The sequence below is a fragment of the Haliotis rubra genome, unplaced genomic scaffold, assembly GCF_003918875.1.
Source record: "Haliotis rubra isolate DU_JTF1 unplaced genomic scaffold, ASM391887v1 Scf1812, whole genome shotgun sequence".
NCBI classification, from domain to species: domain Eukaryota; kingdom Metazoa; phylum Mollusca; class Gastropoda; order Lepetellida; family Haliotidae; genus Haliotis; species Haliotis rubra.
The window spans coordinates 22,916-45,389 of record NW_025765795.1 but is presented as its reverse complement, the minus strand read 5'-3'; the positions used below and the strand labels follow the sequence as shown (position 1 = coordinate 45,389).

Here is a 22,474-nt window from a genome sequence, read left to right as displayed (position 1 = left end):
AGTCCTTCAAACCAACGGTATCACTTTAATCTCCTTTAGAACCCCAGTTCTTACGATCTCGCACCGTTAGACTTGCGTCTGTTCCCAGTCATCCATAAAATTACAAAACATTATTTATTCTCTTCAGTGAAATTGTCTTTGTAAGTTGTGGCGTTAATTGTTTTGCCACGGCAGAACCTAATTCATTTTCGTTTCTTACATAACTAATTACATATGTATGGACAACACAACAAAAGACGAAGTCGTCGTCAGCTTCACAGTGGTTGCACATGCAGCCAGGGCAGTGCACATGAAAGCCTTCAGTCTTCCTATCTGTTTCAGATACTGTTTGATGTTGTCAGCTTTGTCACACTTCACCTCTCACAAACAAAGTACAAAGATCAATCGATTCAATGATTCACAAACCAAAACCAAAATGCTCTACTAGCAGAGTACTGTTTCCTGATTGGCTGATATTAGAATGGTCGTATCTTGCATTTATTTACTAGTTGTACAGAACGATGTCACTGATCTGTATCATTGTCTACACCTTGTGTAAATAGTTAAATCGGCGTCGTCATTTTAATGTTCTAACATAATGGTTCTTGTACCGATCATTTCATCAACACCAAATAAGGGAAAGCCTTTCCCTTCCCTTCAGCATAGAGGTTATGATCAGGTGCGCTCTGGATGCCTTCATGGTAGATTATCTCTAAAAGTAAGTCTAAAAAGAGACGAAGTGTGCTCTGTTACCATGACAATGAACCAGAGAACAAACCAGTAATTGCTATGCCTAAGTCCTCCAAACCAGCGGTATCACTTTGAACTCTCTTACAACCTTCATTGTCCTGATCAGGCTCCGTTAGCGCATAACAAATGTATTGATATGTTCCCCTTGGAATGATCTTATTAAACCTAATAAAGGATCTAGGTCATTTTACGATTGTCTCATATCTAAATCCAATTTTCCAAACGTATGCGATAAATGGGAAAGTGAATTAAACAATCATATCGATTGGAAGACCATATTTTTGCAATAAAGACAAACCATTAAAGACACAAAGCTTTTGGATTTTCAATACAAATTTATTCATAGAGTTATTTATACAAAACGAGAGTTTTTGAAATGAAACTAGTTGATAATGACATATGTACATCATGTGGCGTAAGTGAGAATATTTATCATGTATATATTGAATGTCCAACCATTAGATTATTCTGGAAAGAATTCACCAATTTTGTTAATTGTGTCCTGCACAGAACACTCGTACTCTCAGCTCAAGATATACTATTTTGTGCTAATAGCGACCCTTTTGCTCAACCACATGATGATATTAGCCAAACGCCACATTTTTGTCATGAATATCAAGGGTGTGAAACCAAGCTTCACCACATATAAAGGGTTATTAAAAGATGTATATGACATTGAGAAATATATTGCTAGAAACAATTTCAATATGAATTTATTTGAGAGAAAATGGATTATACTCCAAAATGTTCTGTGAATGTGACAATGAAATAGCTTATACCCAAGTGTATCTGCCATTGCTCCAGTTTTACTTGCTCTTTTTCCCCCAGTGGAACTTGAAACAGAGTGACATGCCAGCCATTATATTATTTCATTACAAAACTATGTCCACAGATTGTTTCATACAAAGTGTATCCAAGTGAAGTGAATAAAAAAAATGTGAATAAAAATAAAAAATTGCTATGCCTAAGTCCTGCAAACCCGTGGTATCACTTTGAACTCTCTTACATCCTTCATTGTCCTGATCAGGCTCCGTTAGCGTTAGACATGCGTCTTTTGACAAACATCATGTTGTCATAGTAAGTTGTGGTGCTACGTTTTAGTCAAGCAAACCCTAAGCAAAGACCGATTGTTTCGAACTCAGACAGAAGAGATAAGTGTTAAAAATAACAAGCAATATACAAACGGTGCAAGAAGAAAAGACAGACTTATATATATTGCACGTATTATTGTACATAATTTGTTAACGTGTACCTGAATGAGTATCTGGTTCCCCTTGAGCTCGGCTGTAATTGATTATTGTCGATTACATTTAAGGTTTAACATAAAAAACGAAAACCCATCCCTTGATTATTTTGGTATGTATGCTTCAGCTACAGCCTCACAACAGTAATAATTTTCGAACACGAGGAGACCTGAACAATTGCATTTCAAAAAATGTTATTAAGACTTTCAACATTTCATACAAGCAATAACTTTGTAAACAAGAAATGAATATGCGAAAAAGAAATTGGAAACTATCCCAAATAATTCCTTTAGAATATATGATTGTCAGTTCAGAACAAGCTTCAGCTCAGTTACCATAGGCACTCCCGCTGGAAGAAGTCAACTCCTGGATTGTACGTTTTACGATCAGATGGGTCAGACTCGAACCAAGTGACCGTATTCAGGTAACAGACTCTCAGACGATAGTCAAATTCCGCCGACTGACACCTGGTGTCGCTGATGCAGAACGCAGGGCAGGATTCGTAAGATGAGTTTTCTTGGAGTTGGATGTTGTTCAGGTTGATGTATGTGAACTTGTACAAGGTGAAGTTCTTGCTGAAGGTGGAGCACTCTAAAACAAACATATATATAAAACGATGTAGATTGAGTGCTGAGGGACATTGTATATTGGCCAACGCCTGAGTAAAGCCCGAAGTGCTGCACTTCCTATACGTCTAACAACTTGGTGTAACCTGTGGGTGTGAAAACCAACATTCTTGAATGTGTTAATGTAAAATCACAGTTATAGTTGCTTATATGTGTTCAGTGTATAAAGCTTATTCAACTTAACCCTTAACATAACCACATTTGTGATATAGTTTTATCAAGAGAGATCATCAGGGGCACTGTCCAGATCGTTCAAGCACTGCAAAATCGTTATTTCTAACATAATCAATGTAACTAGCAGCAACCAGTGTATTAAACAATGTCAGTGCTGACTTCAATCCTGCTGGATTATTGTGCAGGACACTGGGTTACAGAAAGTACGAAGTTGCATAGAGTCGGGGACTGGTGTCAGTTATAGCCTGTGTTAGAACCATGTGAATGATTAGGTACTGTCCAAATGTGTATGACAAATTCATGTTTAAATATGACCTTGAATTTGTTAATTGTATGTGCATATACATAAACTTGTTTTCGTAGATATATGGCTGAAACAGCACTGATTCAAAGTTAAAGTTTAACCCATCGACTCGATCGCTCGCTCACTTCCTTTACTAACTTATAGCCCAGCAGTGACGTCACTCTGTTGTATTTAAAAAAATATATCTTTGCAGGGAAAATGGATATGTCACACATTGCAAAGCTAACGCAAGGAAACGTATGGAATGGCGTAAACAACTAATGTTGGTCCGATGATGGATCCACGGAGGCACTGTTGAACCACAATCTCTTTCTGGCGGTTCATATGTCAGAAACATATAATTGTTACATTGTTGTTTCTCTCCTTACATATGAAATTTAATTATTACTTTTCGGCCTTCGAAGCACCTTTTTGCGCATGTCCAAAAATGACCTCCACGAATACGATAAAACCCCGCTTCAGTCATCATGTTCAGGACCTGCTGGGGACTTCAGAAAACGTTTTGTTTTCAGGTTGAATGAGGAGCGAGGGGTGATGGGAGTGGAGTAGCTCATGGCGAAGCATTCACCCATGTACACCACATTCACCCATGTAAACATTCAATCATGTACACCACATTCACCCATGTAAACATTCAATCATGTACACCACATTCACCCATGTAAACATTCAATCATGTACACCACATTCACCCATGTAAACATTCAATCATGTACACCACATCCCATGATATACACCACATTCACCCATGTAAACATTCAATCATGTACACCACATTCACCCATGTAAACATTCAATCATGTACACCACATTCACATGTACACATGTAAACATTCCCATCATGTACACCACATTCACCCATGTAAACATTCAATCATGTACACCACATTCACCCATGTAAACATTCAATCATGTACATTTCACATTCACCTTCACCCATGTAAACATTCAATCATGTACACCACACTCACCCATGTAAACATTCAATCATGTACACCACATTCACCCATGTAAACATTCAATCATGTACACCACATTCACCCATGTAAACATTCAATCATGTACACCACATGTCACCCATGTACACATTCAATCATCATGTACACCACATTCACTGTACCCATGTAAACATTCAATCATGTACACCACATTCACCCATGTAAACATTCAATCATGTACACCACATTCACCAATGTAAACATTCAATCATGTATCACCACATTCACCCATGTAAACATTCAATCATGTACACCACATTCACCCATGTAAACATTCAATCATGTACACCACATTCACATGTAAACATTCAATCATGTACACCACACTACACATAATCATGTACACACATGTAAACATTCAATCATGTACACCACATTCACCCATGTAAACATTCAATCATGTACACCACATTCACCCATGTAAACATTCAATCATGTACACCACATTCACCCATGTAAACATTCAATCATGTACACCACATTCACCCATGTAAACATTCAATCATGTACACCACATTCACCCAACATGTACACCACTTATTAAACATTCAATCATGTACACCACACTCACACCATGCGATACACCACATTCACCCAAAACCAATCATGTACACCACATTCACCACAAACCACTTATTAACAAAGTAGCGATAAACCTCACAAAGCGAGATATTCATAATGTTCATTCAACGTACCTGTGAGGTTGCGACAGGCATCTCCGTAGATCCCGTAGCCCACGTCACACCTACAGACATCGACGTTACAGTGGGAATTAGGGAGAGACGCACAGTCCACGTCCAGGTTACAGTCTGACCCTACCTTGGCTAAAGCTGGAACTTAAGAAAAAACATTTTCTTACACACAATATTTGACAAGCTATCTATTCAAATTAATGTTTACATGTTCGTATGAACTCTCTTTTGGAACATTAAGCAGATTGAGATCGTTCCATGGATATAAAGAAAACATTAACAAAATTTCAAGGTCATGGCGACACTTTGAAGATTTCAGCATGTAAACATGCATGTTAAGCTATCTTAAGAACCGTTCACTATTTTTCTTCATATTCAATACAAAGCTTTATCTAGGGAAGGCGCAGGGCCCAGTGGAATTTGGTGACCTTCACTTAATTTTCAAGGTCACAGAGACACTTTGCAGATTTGGGCATGTTAACCTGAATTGTCAGCAAGATATTTCAAAAACAGTTCACTGGATCTTCTTCAAAGACTTTCAAGACTTCCCTTAAATGTTTTTCAAAAAGCAATTTCTCTAGTACTATTTTTGCATATTTCATACATTATGACATTCATGTCAAAGTCAGTCTTGAAAATATGTGTGTGTTGGGGGAACACCTAAAGAGCAAGACATCAAGAGAGGTTGACTGGTCATGTTTTGTTGACATTTAACTTAAACTTTCATTACTTTATAAGTTTGATTTGATAATTTGCAGCGGGGGATTATGTCACCTTAGTGACAATGCTTGTTCTACTGGCTATTACTCTGGATGCTATCTTATAGTCAACATTAAGAAGTGTTTTAGGGAGCCATGTTTGTAGGTATAGACGATCATGACTGTCTTTTGGTATGCAAGTAATAATGCCTTGCCTTTGAAATGTCGAAATGTTAGGCATAACTGATTGATCGTATCAAAGGAGATTTTATATCTTTTCACAAGAATTTGTAAAATTCAACTGTAAATCCATCAGAGCCTGCATTCTTTATTCTCCATGTTTTTTATAACACGGCAGAGCAGTCTTCAGGAGATATATTGCCTTAACAAAGGTCTCTTTGATCATCTGACAACTTAACGTCTATATCTGTGAAAGTATTTATATTACCGGTCCAGTTCAGATCATGATTTGAAGAATATAATTGTTTATAGAATGTTGCGTATTTTTTAGAATGTCTTCTTCAGATGTTAAAGACTGGTTTTGATTTGTTATAATTTCGGACATGTTTTTGTTCATGAAAATTCTTTTTTCAAGTTAAAAAATAGTCAGTGTTTTTTTCTCAATCTTCTAGCCGTTTCGCCTTGCTCCTCAATATATTATTCCTGTTATTTTGTTCGGTTCTAAGGTTTTCTAACAAGTCTTTACTAGTTTCAAGTTTAGTTTTATCCTCATTGTTTAAGTCATAGGAATGGGATTCTAATTATCAGTATCTGACAACTGTTTCTAACGACTTTTCCTTTTTCTGTTTTCCCTTATTTTTTCGAATTGAGTACGTTATCGTTTCGCCTGTAATTTTCATCTTCAACAATTTGAAAAAGGATTGTCCATTTATAGCATATTTTAAATCTTCCTCATTTGATGAATCACCAGCTTCGTAGCATTTGTCAACCGTTTACGTTATGACGTCTTAAACTACAGCAATTTAACATAGGGGTTCATGTAGGAGCCAAGAATAATTTCCAATAGCCTGGGCCTCGTTCCACTGGTTTCAAGGTTATATAAGTGTGGTCAGATTTATAACCCAGTTCCTATAGAACTTCTTTAAACTATCGATAAAAGGTCTTCTGAAATACAGCTGCATAACAAAAGTCCGTTACATTCCCAAATTCAAGCTCAATGTTCCACATATCATTCCATCGTTCCGGTATGTTTGTTGTAAACTTATCAATTAGCGTTGAATAGATACACCTAATATGCAAATACCATGTAGCCATTTGAAATAGGGTGAAAATGTATAGTATAGGTACGCATACATTGCTTCTATCTGTCCTACCCATTTCAAGCGAGTTTTCCACACCAGGAAACTAAGTAACCAGGCTCAAGCGCCATTTTGTACTTTTACCATGCTAATCATAATGTTTAACTGCAATAAAACTAGTAACTAGTTAAGTTATCAAAATGAAAGTTTTATGAATTGGTCTAATCTAATTAAATAGTAAAATGTCATGCCTAATCATTAAGATTTATTCATAGATTCACTTTACACCAAATATTCCATGGGCGTGAGACCCAGTTCTAAATAATGAGTATCTTGTTTCAATGAGTATCTTGCTTCAATGTTCATGTTCAGGACCTGCTAGGGACTTCAGAAAACGGTCCTGCTGAGAGGATACGTAAGTCCCAAAACTGTCCAAGTCAATTTCGCTCAACCATACTTTTTAATCGTAGTAGTTTTGTTATTTTAAATATCGGCTAAACCTTCATACCATCGCCAGCGGCTGAAGGGATGGTGTAAATCCAACTAGGGTCCATGCAGGTAGCGAAAGTAATGTAAGTCCCCATGTTTCCTAGTATGGTGATCTACCTTCAGTTGTTGGCGATCTATAGCCCGTGTTTTATATTGTATTGTCTGCTTTAATAAAAATGTTTTAGTTTTCCATGCTAGTTTTATAGCCACATCTGTGATACTCTAGTTATTTTACAGTCCGTCGATGACTGGTTATTTACCTACTTGTATTTATTGTGTATGCCCAACATTTCTCGTCACTATATGGCTGAAATATTGCCGATGTGACGTTAAATTTTAACTCACTCACTCACTTCAGAAAACGTTCTGTTTTGAGGTTGAATGAGGGGCGAGGGATGGTGGGAGTGGAGTAGCTCATGGCCAAACATTCACCCATATAAACATGCAGTCGTGTACACAGTCACCCACAAACACAGTCACTCACCCGACCACTATTCACAAAGTAGCAATAAACCTCACAAACCGCGATATTCACAAAGGCTCATCTTCATTCAATGTACCTGTGAGGATGCGACAGGCATCTCCGTAGATCCCGTAGCCCACCTCACACCTGCAGACTCCGTCGTTACAGTGGGAGTTAGGGAGAGACGCACAGTCCACGTCCAGTTCACAGTCTGACCCTACCTTGGCCACAGCTGAAATATAAGAAAAACATTGTTTTACACACAATATTTGACAAGTTATCTATTTAAATTAATGTTTACATGTTCGTATGAACTCTCTTTAGGAAAATTAAGCAGAGATCGTTCCATGGATATAAAGATAATATTAACAAATTTTGCCAGAAGCCATCTGTTGATATCAGTTTGATCCACCTAATTTAAGTATTTATTAAATTAAAAATGCGATAATCAGTCATTTTCAGACCCCTTTGTGAATAGTTACTTATCAACATTTTTCTGTTTATTTTGTCTCTTTTACCCGAGGCACCCGTGAAGAGAAATCTCCTCGTGGTGGGTGCTGGGTAACGCTAAAAGCTCTTCAACCCCCCGTGTGGACCCTGGGGCATGTTGGTCCTCAGCACCCCATTGCTGGTCGTAAGACCGAATTGGGCAACCTGTTTGCCGTGGGTTGTGCCCCTGTGTCGGTGGAGGACGGGAGTCTGGTGGTTGAGGGCACAGGTTCCTTTGCCCATCACACCACTTCGCCCCTTACTTCACCTAGACGGGTGCTTGAATGGGCCCGGTTCAATCAATCGGCTTGTCATGCCAGGCCCTGTGCATGGATTTTATGTAATTGCACAAAATGTGATTTGGAATTGTTTAACTTTTGGTCTTGGCACCCTTTGTTCATGTAACATCATTTGATTTTTATAATATGGTTATCGTGAACTTTGCCTAGAGTCTTATGCCCAGAGGGCGGTGGCTCATGAGCCAATCTGGTAGAAGAATTATTATTTTAGCCTTTCTGCTGGAGTATATCATCCGAGTATCCTTGGTGCTGCAAGCCGGAGATCCGCTTGTGTTTAGCATTGTGCTTGTGATACTCCGTGGAGGGTGGGGAGCTCGGATGATGAACCATTAAACACTAACCATTGCTTACGAAAGCCCCCTTAAAAAGACAAAACGTCCACTTGACACTGATCCAGATGGTAACGACCAACGACTGTCCACATCCATTGATTACTGGGCACGTTTTCTTGAGACAAAATTAAAGTTGAACCCTTTTGCAATAGAGAAAGTCATACAAGGCATTGCCGGGGACGTAAAAAATATCAAACGTTTACGTTCAGGTGCATTAAGCGTAGCAAAAGACAACAGGCAGCTAAAATGATGACTACTGAAACATTCGTCGGCATTCCAGTATCAGTATATCCTCATAGAACACTTAACACCAGGAAAGGAATCTTTAGAGATAGAGATCGATTGTTTGCCGATATGTCTGAACTTGATATTGTTTCCGAAATGAAAGATCAAGGGGTCACATACGTTAGGCAGTAAAAACCAGGAAACCATTCAGACTAACACATACCTGTTTTCATTTCCCTCTCCAAATGCTCTCAGATCAGTAAAGGCAGGATATTGTCCCATTAATGTCGACACCTACATACTAAATCCTTTAAGGTGTTTTGAATGCCAGAAGTTTGGTCATGGTGGTGGTACTTGCACATTGTCTGTTGTGTATGCTCACTGTGGTGAGAAGCCACATACAACAGAAGATTGTGACAGTGATTAAAAGAAATGTACCAACTGTGCATGCAATCACTCATTATTCTCAAAAGATTGTCTGATCTGGAAACAGCAGATGGACATAAATAAGATGAAATTCACTTAAAACATTAGTTTTGCTGAAGCCAAAACGCTTGTCTTAAGATCGGAAATTAAGGAAACCTATGCATCCATAGCCAAAACATCGTCTGATTCAACTGCCCCCAGTAACCAAATCATCTGTAAGCTGTCAGACGAATTCAACTTAGATGAAAACCGATTCTCCTAAGATTCTGTCACCTGCTATGTCTACACAAACTGCGGAACCACTTCCTGTCACGGCCCAAATCCAAACAGAACAATCTCATGATCGTGACACATTTTCTCAGTCAACTCAAAGGTCTCAATCCAGCTCAAACATAAAACACAAAAGCAAACCGAAGCCAGTTCCTTCGCAAAAACAATGTGACAGGCCCCAAAAGGGTCAGATAATAAAATTAAATTTTTTAATAAATACGGATCACTTGAGGACATGGACGTGTCCGAAAATGTCAATTTTAGGGCACACAGCTTGTCGCCCTGGAAAAAGGTGCGGGGTAGATCCCCAATTAATCCACCTAAAAGATAGGTCTTTCTAAAAATATCGTGCAGTTGAATTGTAGAGTACTAAGGACCAATTTTAATGAAATACAGTTATTAATCCAGGGTTTATCACCATCAGCCTTCTGTCTGCAAGAAACATATCTGAAACAGACAGATCATTTTAGCTTACGTCAGTTTGAAGCCTATCATTATTTTTCCCCTCTGGGTGATAGGGCCATTGGAGGTTTTACTATCCTTATACGACAGGATGTTATTCATAGCCCTTTTACACTTAACTCTTCTCTCTAAGCTGTTACTCTGGGTGTAGCATTTACATTATGCTCTCTATATATTCCGTCTTCATCGGCACTTCAGCAGACTGATCTTCAATCCAAACTACCCTCCTTCATTTGTATAGATCACTGATCCAGTCGAAACCTGATGACGGCTCCACCATATATGGTGGGGCCTGTAAAAACAACCTCAAACTACTTGATTCTGCCCATCAACAGTGTATAAGACTGCGTCTTGGATGTTTCAGAACCTCTCTCACCTTTGAGGCTGATGAGCCATCTTTAAAACTTCGCCGTATCAAATTATCTTTATAATACATCACAAAGATATATTCCATTCAATCAAATCCTGCACACAACTATTTTAAATCTTCTTTATGAGGATTTGTATGATAAAATATTCCCCTGTTCCACCTCTTGGTGTACGAATCCAACCTTTCATTTCTGATGCTGGTATTGAGCTAGAAAATATATCTCCTTCCGGTTTTCTTTCTTCTCCTCCGTGGCAATTTGTGAGGTCACATGTTGACCTAACACTGACAACGTTTAAAAACATACAATTATTTATATACAGATGGATCCAAGAATGGTGGCGCAGTGGCTTGTGCCACTGACATTGGATCCAGGACAGTATCTTCTAGAATACCGGATGACAGCTCTATGTTTACGGCAGAATCAAATGTCATATTGACGGCTTTAAAATATATTAAAAAGCACACTAATTATAAACAATGCATTATCTTTTGTGAATCTCTTTCTTGCCTTCAGGCTATAAAAACTTATCTTGTAAACATCCACTATTAATAGAAATTATTGAATTATATAATGATCTTGCTACTGGCCAATACCCTCTGTTGGTTACCCAGCCAGGTTGGAATTTCTGGTAACACAATGACCGATGTTTCTGCCAAGGCAGCACTCAACAAATCTGTGACACCACTTCTTATTCCATACTCTGATTCAAAATTAGTCGGACTCCCAAGTATCTATCAATAAATTACATCAAATTAAACCAACTGTCGGTTACACCTACTTGGGATGTCAGTCCCGATTTGAGGAGGTCATTATGCGACGATGTCGCATTGGCCATACGCGATATACACATCAGTACCTATTAAAAAGTCAGGTTACTCCGTTTTGTGTCCCTTGTGATGAAAGATTCACGGTCAAGCATGTCCTTTCTGGCTCTCATTACTCGCATCTTCACCTCTGATGAGGCAAGCTGACCACACACGGGTTTGGTTATGAACTTATCATAGGGTAAGATGGATTTAACCACTAGGCTACCCTTACCGCCCCATGGAAATGTATGTATTTGGTGTACATTTAAACATTAAACACATTATGACATGGCACTTATATTTACCTTTTGTGGCAATATGCTTTGTTTTGTTGAAAGGCGTATGTGCACAGAGCATGCGAAGGATACACACTGCTTTTATCTTTTTTTTTTGAGAAGAACAATATTTTAACTACAAACACACATATTACACAAATCACACTTATATCCTAAAACGGCATCCGACCACCCGGCCTATGAGACACAAGATTTCGTTAAAACTATTCTTAAGTTAGGAATATTTACATTAGAGATATTCAGATATAATTGTCTGAACAGACATCCATATATTCAAAGCGTTTTTACATATGTACGTACAAACACATTCACATCGAAGAAATCTGTCACCATACACGTCACGCATCCCGTGCACGCCCCCAGATCACACACACACACACACACACACACACACACACACACACACACACATGCAGGTACATACAGGGATTATAGATACATTCTGTCACACACATTTCTATTCAGACAGGGACATACCTCAGATATGAAGAACATAAATCGTGTGCGTACTAAAGTCTTCCTCCCGCATGCTGAAAACTATGTTGATTGTACAGTCACTTATAGATCGGTTTAAGCAAACATCGAATGCTAACCTCTAAAATTCATCAAAAGGTAAATACTACTCTTTATATACATTAGAAAACAAACTCTCAACTTAGAATCAAATTCAACCAGCCTCCCATTGTAACAACGTATTTGGTTAACAAAACTGCCAACATGTTATCATCATCTGTGGCGTCTTGTGGTACACATTGATACATGTCTATGCATTCTCGTCTGTTTGAGGACACGCTGCTACTGTGGAATATGTTTGAAATGTTTCAGTTTCAACTTTTTTATTTCCATTAGATTACCAGCAATATTAAAGATAATGCATGAATACGACGAGTGTTGTGTGCTTCACCATTGTGATGAAATATTACTTTCTTAAACCTAATTGAACATTGCTATCCTGTAGAGTGTCGTAAGATGATGGGGATGATTTTTTCCACAGGTATTCATTTATTCGTTCACAGCTGTACATTCATATCTTTGTACATTTTCACCATAATGCAGCTGTTATAATTTACATAAAATATCCTGACACATCGACAAAATCCGTCGCATAACACCACTACAGGGACAGAAACTGGATGGAATCAATCAATAGTGTTTTTCAGAAAGCGGTCAAATGTAACATAATATATATGGCTTTTTCTACAAGATAGTAATACTTTAATTCTTTCCTGAAAGGCACCCGTGAAGAGCCACCTCCTCGTGGTGGGTGCTGGGTAACGCTAAGAGCTCTTCAACTCCCCGTTGTGGACCCGGGAGTATATTTGGTCCACCAACCCGTTTGCCGTGGGTTGCGCCCCGGTGTCGGTGGAGGAAGGGATTCTGGTGGTTGAGGGCACTGGTTCCAGGAACAGTGTTCCTTTGCCCAGCACACCACTTCGGCCCTGACTTCACCTAAACGGGTGCTTGAATGGGCCCGGTTCAATCAATCGGCTGGTCACGCCAAGCCCTGTGCTACAACTGTGTGTTACTTAAAATTGATAACAATGTTAACTTGATTTTTCCTGCCTTGCCAAATTATTATACTTTCAAAACGCATAATTTCATGTATGTGTTTGCCTAGAGTCGTAAGCCCAGAAGGCGGTGGCTCATGGGCCAATCTGATAGAAAAATTAATCTTTTAGTTTTTCTGCTTGAGTATATCATCCGAGTATCCTTGGTGCTGCAAGTCGGAGACCCACTTGTTTTTAGCATTGTGTTTGTGATACTCCGTGGTGGATGGGGAGCTCGGATGATGAACCATATTACACTAACCATGGCTTATGAAACCAACCTAAAAACAAAAAACGTCCACTCGAAACTGATCATGTTGATACTGACCACAGACCGTCCCTATCGATTGAGTATTGGCCACGTTTCCTTGTGACAATACACCGTTAAAGTTGAACCCTTTTGCAGTATATAAGGGTATTCAAGGTATTGCTGGGGATGGTAAGAACATCAAACGCTTACGTTCGGGTGCGCTGCTGGTTGAGTGCGGAAAACAACAACAATCAACCAACCTGATGAGAACCTGAATCGTGGGTATTCCGGTCACGGTCTCTGCTCACAAAACATTAAACACAAATAAAGGTATTGTCAGAGACCGTGATCGATTGTTTGCTGACATGTCGGAACTTGACATAGTGTCAGAGATGAAGGATCAAGGCGTGCTTTATGTCAAACGTTTTACAACCCGGAAAAACAATGAAACTTTCAAAACTAATACATATCTGTTTTCCTTTTCATGCCCAAATGCTCCCAAATCACTGAAGGCAGGTTACTGTAATATCCAAGTTGACACCTACATCCCAACCCGCTCAGGTATTTTAAATGCCAGAAATATGGACATGGTGTAAATACTTGCACATTGTCTGTTGTGTGTGCTCACTGTGGTGAGAAGACACACACAACAGACGATTGTACCAGTGATTGTAAAACCAACTGCTAGGGCGACCATTCGTCCTTCTCCAAAGATTGTCCAATTTGGAAAGAACAAATGCAAATTAACAAGATTAAATTTACCCAAAACATTAGCTTTTCGGAAGCCAAAAACTTGTAAAGACCTCTGAACTTAAAGAAACCTATGCTACAGTAACCATAACACCATCTGATTCAAGCTCTGAAGTACCCAAATTGTCCACAAGCTGTCAAACAAACTTGACTTGGGTCAAAAGCGATTATCCACAGCTTTTGTACCCTGCAATGTCTTCTCAAACTACAGACTCACTTCCTGTTATGTCTGAAAAGCAGTCAGCGTCATCTTCTGATCATAAATCTCAGTCGGGTTCAAAGTCTCAATCGTCATCTACTATTCAACAAACTGGTAAAGGCAAAAATAAACCTAAGCCTGATTCCTCAAAAACACAAAGTGGAAGAGCCCCCAAAGGGTCAGAAAACAGAATTCAGTTATACAACAAATACGGATCTCTTGAGGATATGGACGTGACTGAAACCGTCCATTCTAGGGCACAGAGCTTGTCGCCCTCTAAAAAAGTGCGGGGTAGATCCCCAATAAATCCCCCGAAAAGATAGTTATTTAAATAATATCATACCATGGAATTGCAGAGGATTAGGATTAAGGAATAATTACAATGATTTACTGTTATTAGTCCAGGATTGTACGCCATCAGCATTCTGCCTGCAGGAGACGTATCTAAAACAGACGGATGTTTTTGACCTCCGTCATTTCAATGCATACCATTATTTTTCATCCCCGGGTGATAGAGCTACTGCAGGATATCAATCCTCGTCAAACAGAATGTTATTCATAGTCCTATTACACTTACTTCTAATCTCCAGGCAGTTGCAGTTGCATTTACATTATGCTCTGTGTATATCTCCCCGTCTTCAACCTTCAGAAGACTCATCTTCAAACTCTATATGACCAACTACCAAAACCCTGTATTATTATGGAGGACTTAAATGGCCACAACCCACTCTGGGTTGGTGCAACTACTAATGCTAAAGGTAAACTATTGGAAGAGTTCTGTTCAGATAATGCTTTATGTATTTATAATGATAGTTCCAACACATATTTACACCCTGGTACAGGAACCTATTCTGCTCTCGACTTGTCAGTCACAAATTCAGAACTACTAAATGAATTTGAATGGTCAGTCCACGATGACCTCTGTGGAAGTGACCATTTTCCTACTATACTAAAAACTGTAACTCCATCTGATGTACCTCCATCATCAAGGCAGAATTTTAAAAAGGCTAACTGGGCTTTATATGAAACACTGTGTGCTACAAAACTTAAACTTGAACTTATTATTGACGTTCCGGATGCTATCAACTGTTTTCTGATGAACTGAATACCATAGCTGATGAGTGTATACCACAGTCCTCTGCAATTCCACATATCCGAAAACCATGGTTCAATGATGAGTGCAAACAAGCTAGGAAGGCAAGGAAAAAAGCAGAACATTATTTCCGTCGCCATCCATATGGTGCATTATTTAAATAAATTTAAAATGTTAAATGCTAAAGTGCGGCGTACCTTTAAACAGAATATACGCCAATCTTGGCAAAATTATGTATCCAAAATAAATTCTCGAACGCCTATGTCCAAGGTATGGATTATGGTCCAGAAAATTAAAGGTAAAGGTACTAAATCTAGTGTCCATCATCTTAAACATGGAGATCAATTACTTACCAATACATCAGATATTGCGAATAAACTTGGGTGAGACTCTCGCTAAACACTCTTCCTCTTCTAATTATGTGCCTAAATTCCAACAATATCAGAAACAGCAAGAAAGGAAAACTATTAATTTCAATTCAGATAATGGGGAAGATTATAATGAAACATTTTCTATTCATGAACTCCATACTGCTCTTGAGCAAGCTCACGATACTGCTACAGGTGCTGACAACATACATTATCAACTCCTGAAGCACTTACCAGAATCCTGTTTAGAGACGCTCTTACACATTTTTGATGATATTTGGACGTCAGGAAATTTCCTTCCTCAAGGCGTGACGCTATAGTAGTACCAATACCTAAACCTGGACGTGATCATACGGATCGTCCAAATTATAGACCGATTTCACTAACTAGCTGTGTTTGCAAAACCATGGAACGCATGATTAATAATCGACTTGTTTGGTACTTGGAAACAAATAACCTTATAACAGATATACAATGTGGTTTCCGTAAAAACAGAAGTACTGTCGATCACCTAGTGCGTTTGGAATCATTTGTTAAAAACGCTCTAATTAATAAACAACACCCTGTGTCTATCTTTTTTTATCTTGAAAAAGCATATGACACTACGTGGAAATATGGCATTTCAAAAGATTTACATGGCTTTGGATTGCGAGGCCGTTTGCCTCAATTTATAGCTAACTTTTTAAATGACAGACAATTTCAAGTCCGCGTGGGTTCTACCCTGTCTGATCATTACAATCAGGATCAGGGTGTCCCACAAGGCACTATTTTGTCTGTGACTTTATTTAGCATTAAGATCAACAGTTTATCCAAGGTTTTAAATGATTCAATCGATGGATCACGTTTTGTAGATGATTTTAATATTTCTTGTCGAGGTAAAAATATGCATACTATTGAACGGTAACTGCAGTTGTGTTTAAACAAAATAAATAAATGGTGTCTTGAAAACGGCTTTAAATTTTCTAAATCCAAAACTAATTGTATACATTTCGGCCGTAAATACAAACCGCATAATGACCCTGAACTATCTCTAAATGGCACCCCCATCAAAGTTGTAAAGGAGGCCAAGTTCTTGGGTATTAGTTTTGACTCACACTTAAAGTTTCTACCACATATTAAATCCCTTAAAACTAAATGCCTGAAGGCACTTGACTTGTTGAAAGTCGTTTCCAATTCTAAGTTGGAAGGGGATCAAGCTACCCTCCTACATCTCTATTGCTCACTGGTACGTTCCAAACCTGATTATGGTTCCATCGTTTATGGTGGAGCCTGCAAAAGCAACCTAAAACTATTAGATTCTGTCCACCACCAAGGTCTAAGACTTTGTCTTGGGTCCTTTAGAACCTCTCCTGTTGATAGTCTCTACGTCGAGGCCGATGAGCCATCTCTTACACAACGCCGTATAAAATTATCCTTGCAGTATGTAACAAAACTATATTCTAATGAGTCAAATCCTGCATTTAACTATGTTTTTAATCCTCTTTATGAGGATCTATACAATAAAAAGTCTTCTCTTGTTCCGCCTCTGGGACTAAGAGTCAAACCATGCCTTTCTGCTGCTGCTATTGAGCTAGAAAATATCTCTCCTTCCCGTTTGCTTTCTTCTCCTCCTTGACAATTGGTTAGGCCAGACGTTGACCTAACATTAACCACATTTAAAAAGTCAGAAACTAATGAATTACAGTATAAACAAGAATTTAGTCAATTAAGAAATAAATATAATACATACAAATCCTCATTTACAGATGGGTCCAAGGATGGTGGCGCAGTAGCTTGTGCCACTGTCATTGGCTCCAAAACAATATCTTCTAGATTACCTGATAACAGCTCTATTTTCACAGCAGAAGCTAACGCAATATTAACAGCCTTAACATATATTAATAAACACCCTAAATATAAACAATACATAATCTTTTCCGATTCTCTTCCTTGCCTTCAGGCCAATACGACATCGTCTTCTGTTGGTTACCCAGCCACGTTGGCATTTCTGGGAACACAATGGCCGATTTTTGCTGCCAAGGCAGCACTCAATAAATCTCTGACACCACTTCTTATTCCATACTCTGATTACAAAGCTAGCATTAGAACTTGCATCTGTGATCTGATGCAAAAGAAGTGGGACACCTAAGTAGGTATCACACCTACTTGGGTTGTCAGTCCAGATTTGAAGAGGTCATCATACGACGATGTCGTATTGGCCACACAAGATATACTCATGAGTACCTATTGAAAGGTGAGAATCCTCCGTTTTGTATCCATTGTGATGAAAGAATCACGGTCAAGCATGTCCTGCTTGACTGTGTTGAATATTCCATCACAAGGGATATCTATTTCAAATCACAAACTATGAAGGATCTTTTTAATGATATTAGTTCTCATTTAATTATTGCATTTTAAAAAGAATGAGATTTGTTAACTGATTTGTAAATAGATAAATATTTTATGATTGTTAGTGGCTGTACCCTCAAGGGGGGTTGAAGTATCGTAAAATTATTGTCCTCCTGAAAGGGTACGTAAGTCCCAAAATGATCAAAGTCAATTTAAACTTACCAGGATTTTTAAACGTAGTATTCTTGTTATTTAAATTTTGGCTACCATTTCTTACAATCGCCAGCAGCTGAAGGGATGGTGTAAATCCAACTAGGGTCCATGCAGGTAGCAAAGGTACTGTAAGTCCCCATGGTCCCTAGTATGGTGATCTACCTTCTGTTGTTGGCGATCTATAGCCTGTTTCTATATTGTATTGTCCAAATAGTGTTATTAGTTTTAACTTTCCACGCTAGTTTTAATTCTAATTGTGATATTCTAGTTGTTTTACTGTCCTTCGTCGACAGGTTTTATAATATACATATATTCCATTTCAATGTCAAATATGTTCTCACGATATGACTGAAATATTGCTGATGTGACGTTAAATATTAACTCACTCACTCACTCTTTCCTGAAATGTGACAATAGAGGAATTATCTTTCTCAGCTTACATTTATAAACATAGTATTTGCCTAGTAGTAGTATCAAGTCAAAAGTATCGTCGGTATGACATGTGGGTGAACACCCAAAAAGGATCAAATCACAATGAAGATATAAAGTACCTGTGTGTACACAGTTCAGCTTCAGCCAATATAATAATTTTGCCAAAAGTTCTTGCTTGCTCTACAATTCCAGAACAGATGAAGTATTGATCCAGGTTCTGCCCCACAGAAAGTACATAGATTACTTTCAACAATGTGCATTTTGATCAAATGGGTGTTTACAGGAAAAATGTCTGTGAAGCAGCCTGAATTGCATCCATCTTAGTATGGGGTCTAATGTGGTTTCGAATGGTTTGATAAATATGTTAAGCCAGTTTATATTGATTAAGATTTCTTCTTCCCATTTCTCAATTACTTTTAGTCTTTCATTATTATCTGTTAACAGGAAATATTAGTTTTTTTTTATCCTTTTTACATAAGAAAAGATTCTTGATACATAGGCACGTATTGTTATCTAATATAACTTCAGATGTTTTTTCTATGCCAAAGCTTTTCCGATATTTGTTAACTGCCTTTAAAATTCCATGAAATTCCAGAAAGTTGATATTAAAGAATGCATGACAAAACTGTTCAAAAGACGTAAAATCATTATCATTCATTAGGCCAGAAGTATTGACAATGCCATGTTCAAGGAGCTTCTTACTTTTAACAGATCTAGTATCAGCAAGTACATTTCTATTACATAAGAGAGGTTCATAAGTACAAGGTATAGTATTATGACAATATTTAGCAAAAACATTCATACTTTCTCTCCAAAACTTATTTTGCAGCGATTCTGAAAGTATTAGTGGATATTCATTGCCAAATACTAATAGGTTTAAACTCTGAGGACAATCTTTAATGAAGAGGTTTTTCCACTTCCTTTCATAATCAGCACAAAGTAATTTTCTAATCCATGTTATTTTCAAAGCATCAACATATGTAAATATATTTATCATCACAAGCCCTCCTTCAGCAACTGGCTTACAAACCACTGACCATTTCATTTTGCCAGGCTTGTTATCCGAATGAAAACTAAATAAAATATCATTCAACTTCTTAAGAAAGTCTGTGGGTGGGTTGGGAAGAATGAGAAAGAGAAAATTTAATTTGGAAATGAGCAAGGGCCTTTATTATAGCATTTTTCCAACGGAGTTATGGTTCTTTGGATCCATCTTTTAATGCTTTCTTCAATTTCATAGATTTTACTTTCATAATTGAGTATGTTTATCTTGTTTACATCAATTGAAACTATTGTTCCAAGAATCCTGAAGTTCTCAGGGTTCCAAAGTAGGTTTAGATCTGGTCTAAATTTCACATTACTATTTCTATGGCTTCCTATCCAAACAAGTTCTGATTTGTCATAGTTAATCTTCAGTCCAGAAATTTGTGCATATATGTCTAGTGTATTAATTACAACTTCGAAAGATTTGTTTGAACCATCTTAGATAAATTCAGTGCCATCTTCATATTGCGCAATCAAGTATTCGATACCATTCCTTCATTATTCCTTTGATATGTTCATTTTTCTTCTCACTCACTCACAAAGCATGACACTTCCGCCCTTCAAAACTGTCAACTTCCTGTCAACTTAGCCTGCGCACACTCATCCTACCATCAGCGAATCTGAGGGTAAATCTTGATTCATCACTGAAACCAACACGATTCCAGTTCATCGCGGGTGTCGATGTAATGGTGTCAAAATGGTTGCGCGATATGATCGTCGAACACGAATGTGAGCAGCTCCCAGTCGGTTTTCGGATTGTGCCGACAGTCGACCCCTAAACAGCTTATTTCTGGTTCCTGTAGCCGTCACAGAACGGTTACGAAGATGACGTAACACGTGGTCGACCTGGCCTTGGGCGATCAGCAGTGGTGCCAGTTTTTTGCAGTTAAATCTGTAAATTATTTACAGGCTCCTCCCCACTGTCCATGCAACGTCTCTTACTGACGTTCCCGCTTCCAGCATGTCAACGACACGTTCACGCTACACAGTTGAATAAGAACTGGCTGTTCTGAATAGTGCTTTACAGTGTTTTTGTTTTTTTTCATTTTTGTTCAGTTGATGTGAACATGTGCAATCAAATGCATGTGCAATCATAAGATCACGTGACCAGTGGCACATGAAAATTACGCTTTAGCACTATTGTGGGGTGCACGGTGTTTGGATTGACTCAAATATGCTGTGGTGAGTTTTTTCTTGAGTCGATACTTGGGAATTAATATTCTGATACCCTAAAACTGTCTACTATAACAGTTCATATTAACAAAGATGAATAGTGAAGTTTTTATTTTGACTCAGCATATTTGTGGAAATCGATAATTATTGTAAAAGCGTACAAGGCAGACACCAGCTGTTGGAGTACCGTTTGCTGATTGCGACTACAAATTGGGACAAAGTATGTTTAGAATTACTCGAAAGTTATACATTTCTGAAAATATAAACATTTCACCCACCAAATCATTGTGACATTGGAAAAAACACACCCATAGCTTCAATGTAATGAAATTAATTAGAATGGGAAGGAGCGAACACATTATTTCTGAGCATCGCAGAACTGATGCCAAAGAACTCTATAAGAAGATTTCTAACATGGCACCGTGGTGAAGCTGAAGACTATAACCGTGTAGGATGTGTCCCATGTAGATTATGGGCAATTACCCGAGTGATAAAACCCAAATGCCCGTCCCGGTATGTTTCTTTATGTTCATGCTCATCTCAAAGAAAATCATCTACACATCAAAGTGGTATTTACTTACATTGAACTGGATACACTACATCTGACGTCGGCAAAATCATTTAATAATAAACACTGCAAATAAGTTGAAATTGTCTCGATTGCCCCAAAACATTCAAATTATTTCTTTACTCACGTCTGTTGGTTTGATAGAGCTGATACCAAAGTGCGTCCGTGGAGGCAACGTTGGATCCCTCAAACCGTTCCCGTAGAGCCACGCAAACTGGTCCAGAAGGACTGAAGTGGAAGCTGACGCAATACTTTTCCTGTAGACACTTCAACAGACATTCAACCTTTGTCAGACTGTTCACAGCCCACATTTCTGACTGGGAAACTTTCTTGCCATTATAAGCATCAACTTTCTTCGCAGATAAAAAGAGACATGTTTCAGCTACAGCAAGAGTTGGTAAAACCAGAAGTAGAAAAGGTCCTCTCATCATCGGCTGTTCTCTTAGCAGAGTCAACAGAAAGATCAAATTGTATTGAATCCTCACTAAGCACCCTTAACACACAGAGGCATTATCGATTATCGATGGTGGAAACTTACTGTCGTCTTCTCGATGACTTTCGTGTTATAAAGATGCAGCTGTATACATATCTTTCGAACAAAAGACGTTGCACACGGCCCTCACAGAGAGATATGTGAGCTTGCGGGGTTCAACAGATGAAGTTTCAAGAATAAACACTCGTCTTTTTTTCCATGAAAGTTTTGTATCACATGTTCAATCGCACAATCTGAACTTACTTAAGCTGAACTGAGCCACCACCCATCCTGTGTGGCGAGATATGCATTAGACTTATGGTACTTGTGTTTGTAGAAGTGAAGGGACCCTGATCTAGAGCAATGTCCCGGGACTGATGTTGAT

At 38.3% G+C, this 22,474-nt stretch overlaps 1 protein-coding gene across 2 annotated transcripts; it reads right to left on the bottom strand.

The window, feature by feature from the left end:
* Positions 1 to 1,145: 1,145 nt before the first annotated feature.
* On the bottom strand, positions 1,146 to 22,159 carry LOC124273533. 2 transcript variants are annotated; one of them, XM_046708814.1, is made up of 4 exons: positions 21,745 to 22,159; positions 7,774 to 7,908; positions 4,771 to 4,911; positions 1,146 to 2,564 (listed from the first exon to the last, which is right to left on the bottom strand). In XM_046708814.1, exons 1-4 carry the CDS (start codon positions 22,046 to 22,048, stop codon positions 2,305 to 2,307), a joined length of 840 nt encoding a protein of 279 aa, XP_046564770.1. In that variant the 5' UTR covers positions 22,049 to 22,159; the 3' UTR covers positions 1,146 to 2,304. The 2 variants fall into 2 exon arrangements, with proteins under 2 accessions (XP_046564770.1, XP_046564771.1); XM_046708815.1 differs by having other exon boundaries at positions 4,771 to 4,905.
* Between the last annotated feature and the right edge of the window lie 315 nt (positions 22,160 to 22,474).

What these genes read in the sequence shown, in the direction of transcription:
- LOC124273533 (XM_046708814.1), bottom strand. Translation starts at nt 22,048, where the DNA reads ATGATGAGAGGACCTTTTCTACTTCTGGTTTTACCAACTCTTGCTGTA. An exon ending in GCTCTATCAAACCAACAGAC is followed by an intron (nt 7,909 to 21,744) that starts GTGAGTAAAGAA and finishes CTTATATTTCAG; the next exon opens with CTGTGGCCAAGGTAGGGTCA. An exon ending in TGCCTGTCGCATCCTCACAG is followed by an intron (nt 4,912 to 7,773) that starts GTACATTGAATG and finishes TTTTTTCTTAAG; the next exon opens with TTCCAGCTTTAGCCAAGGTA.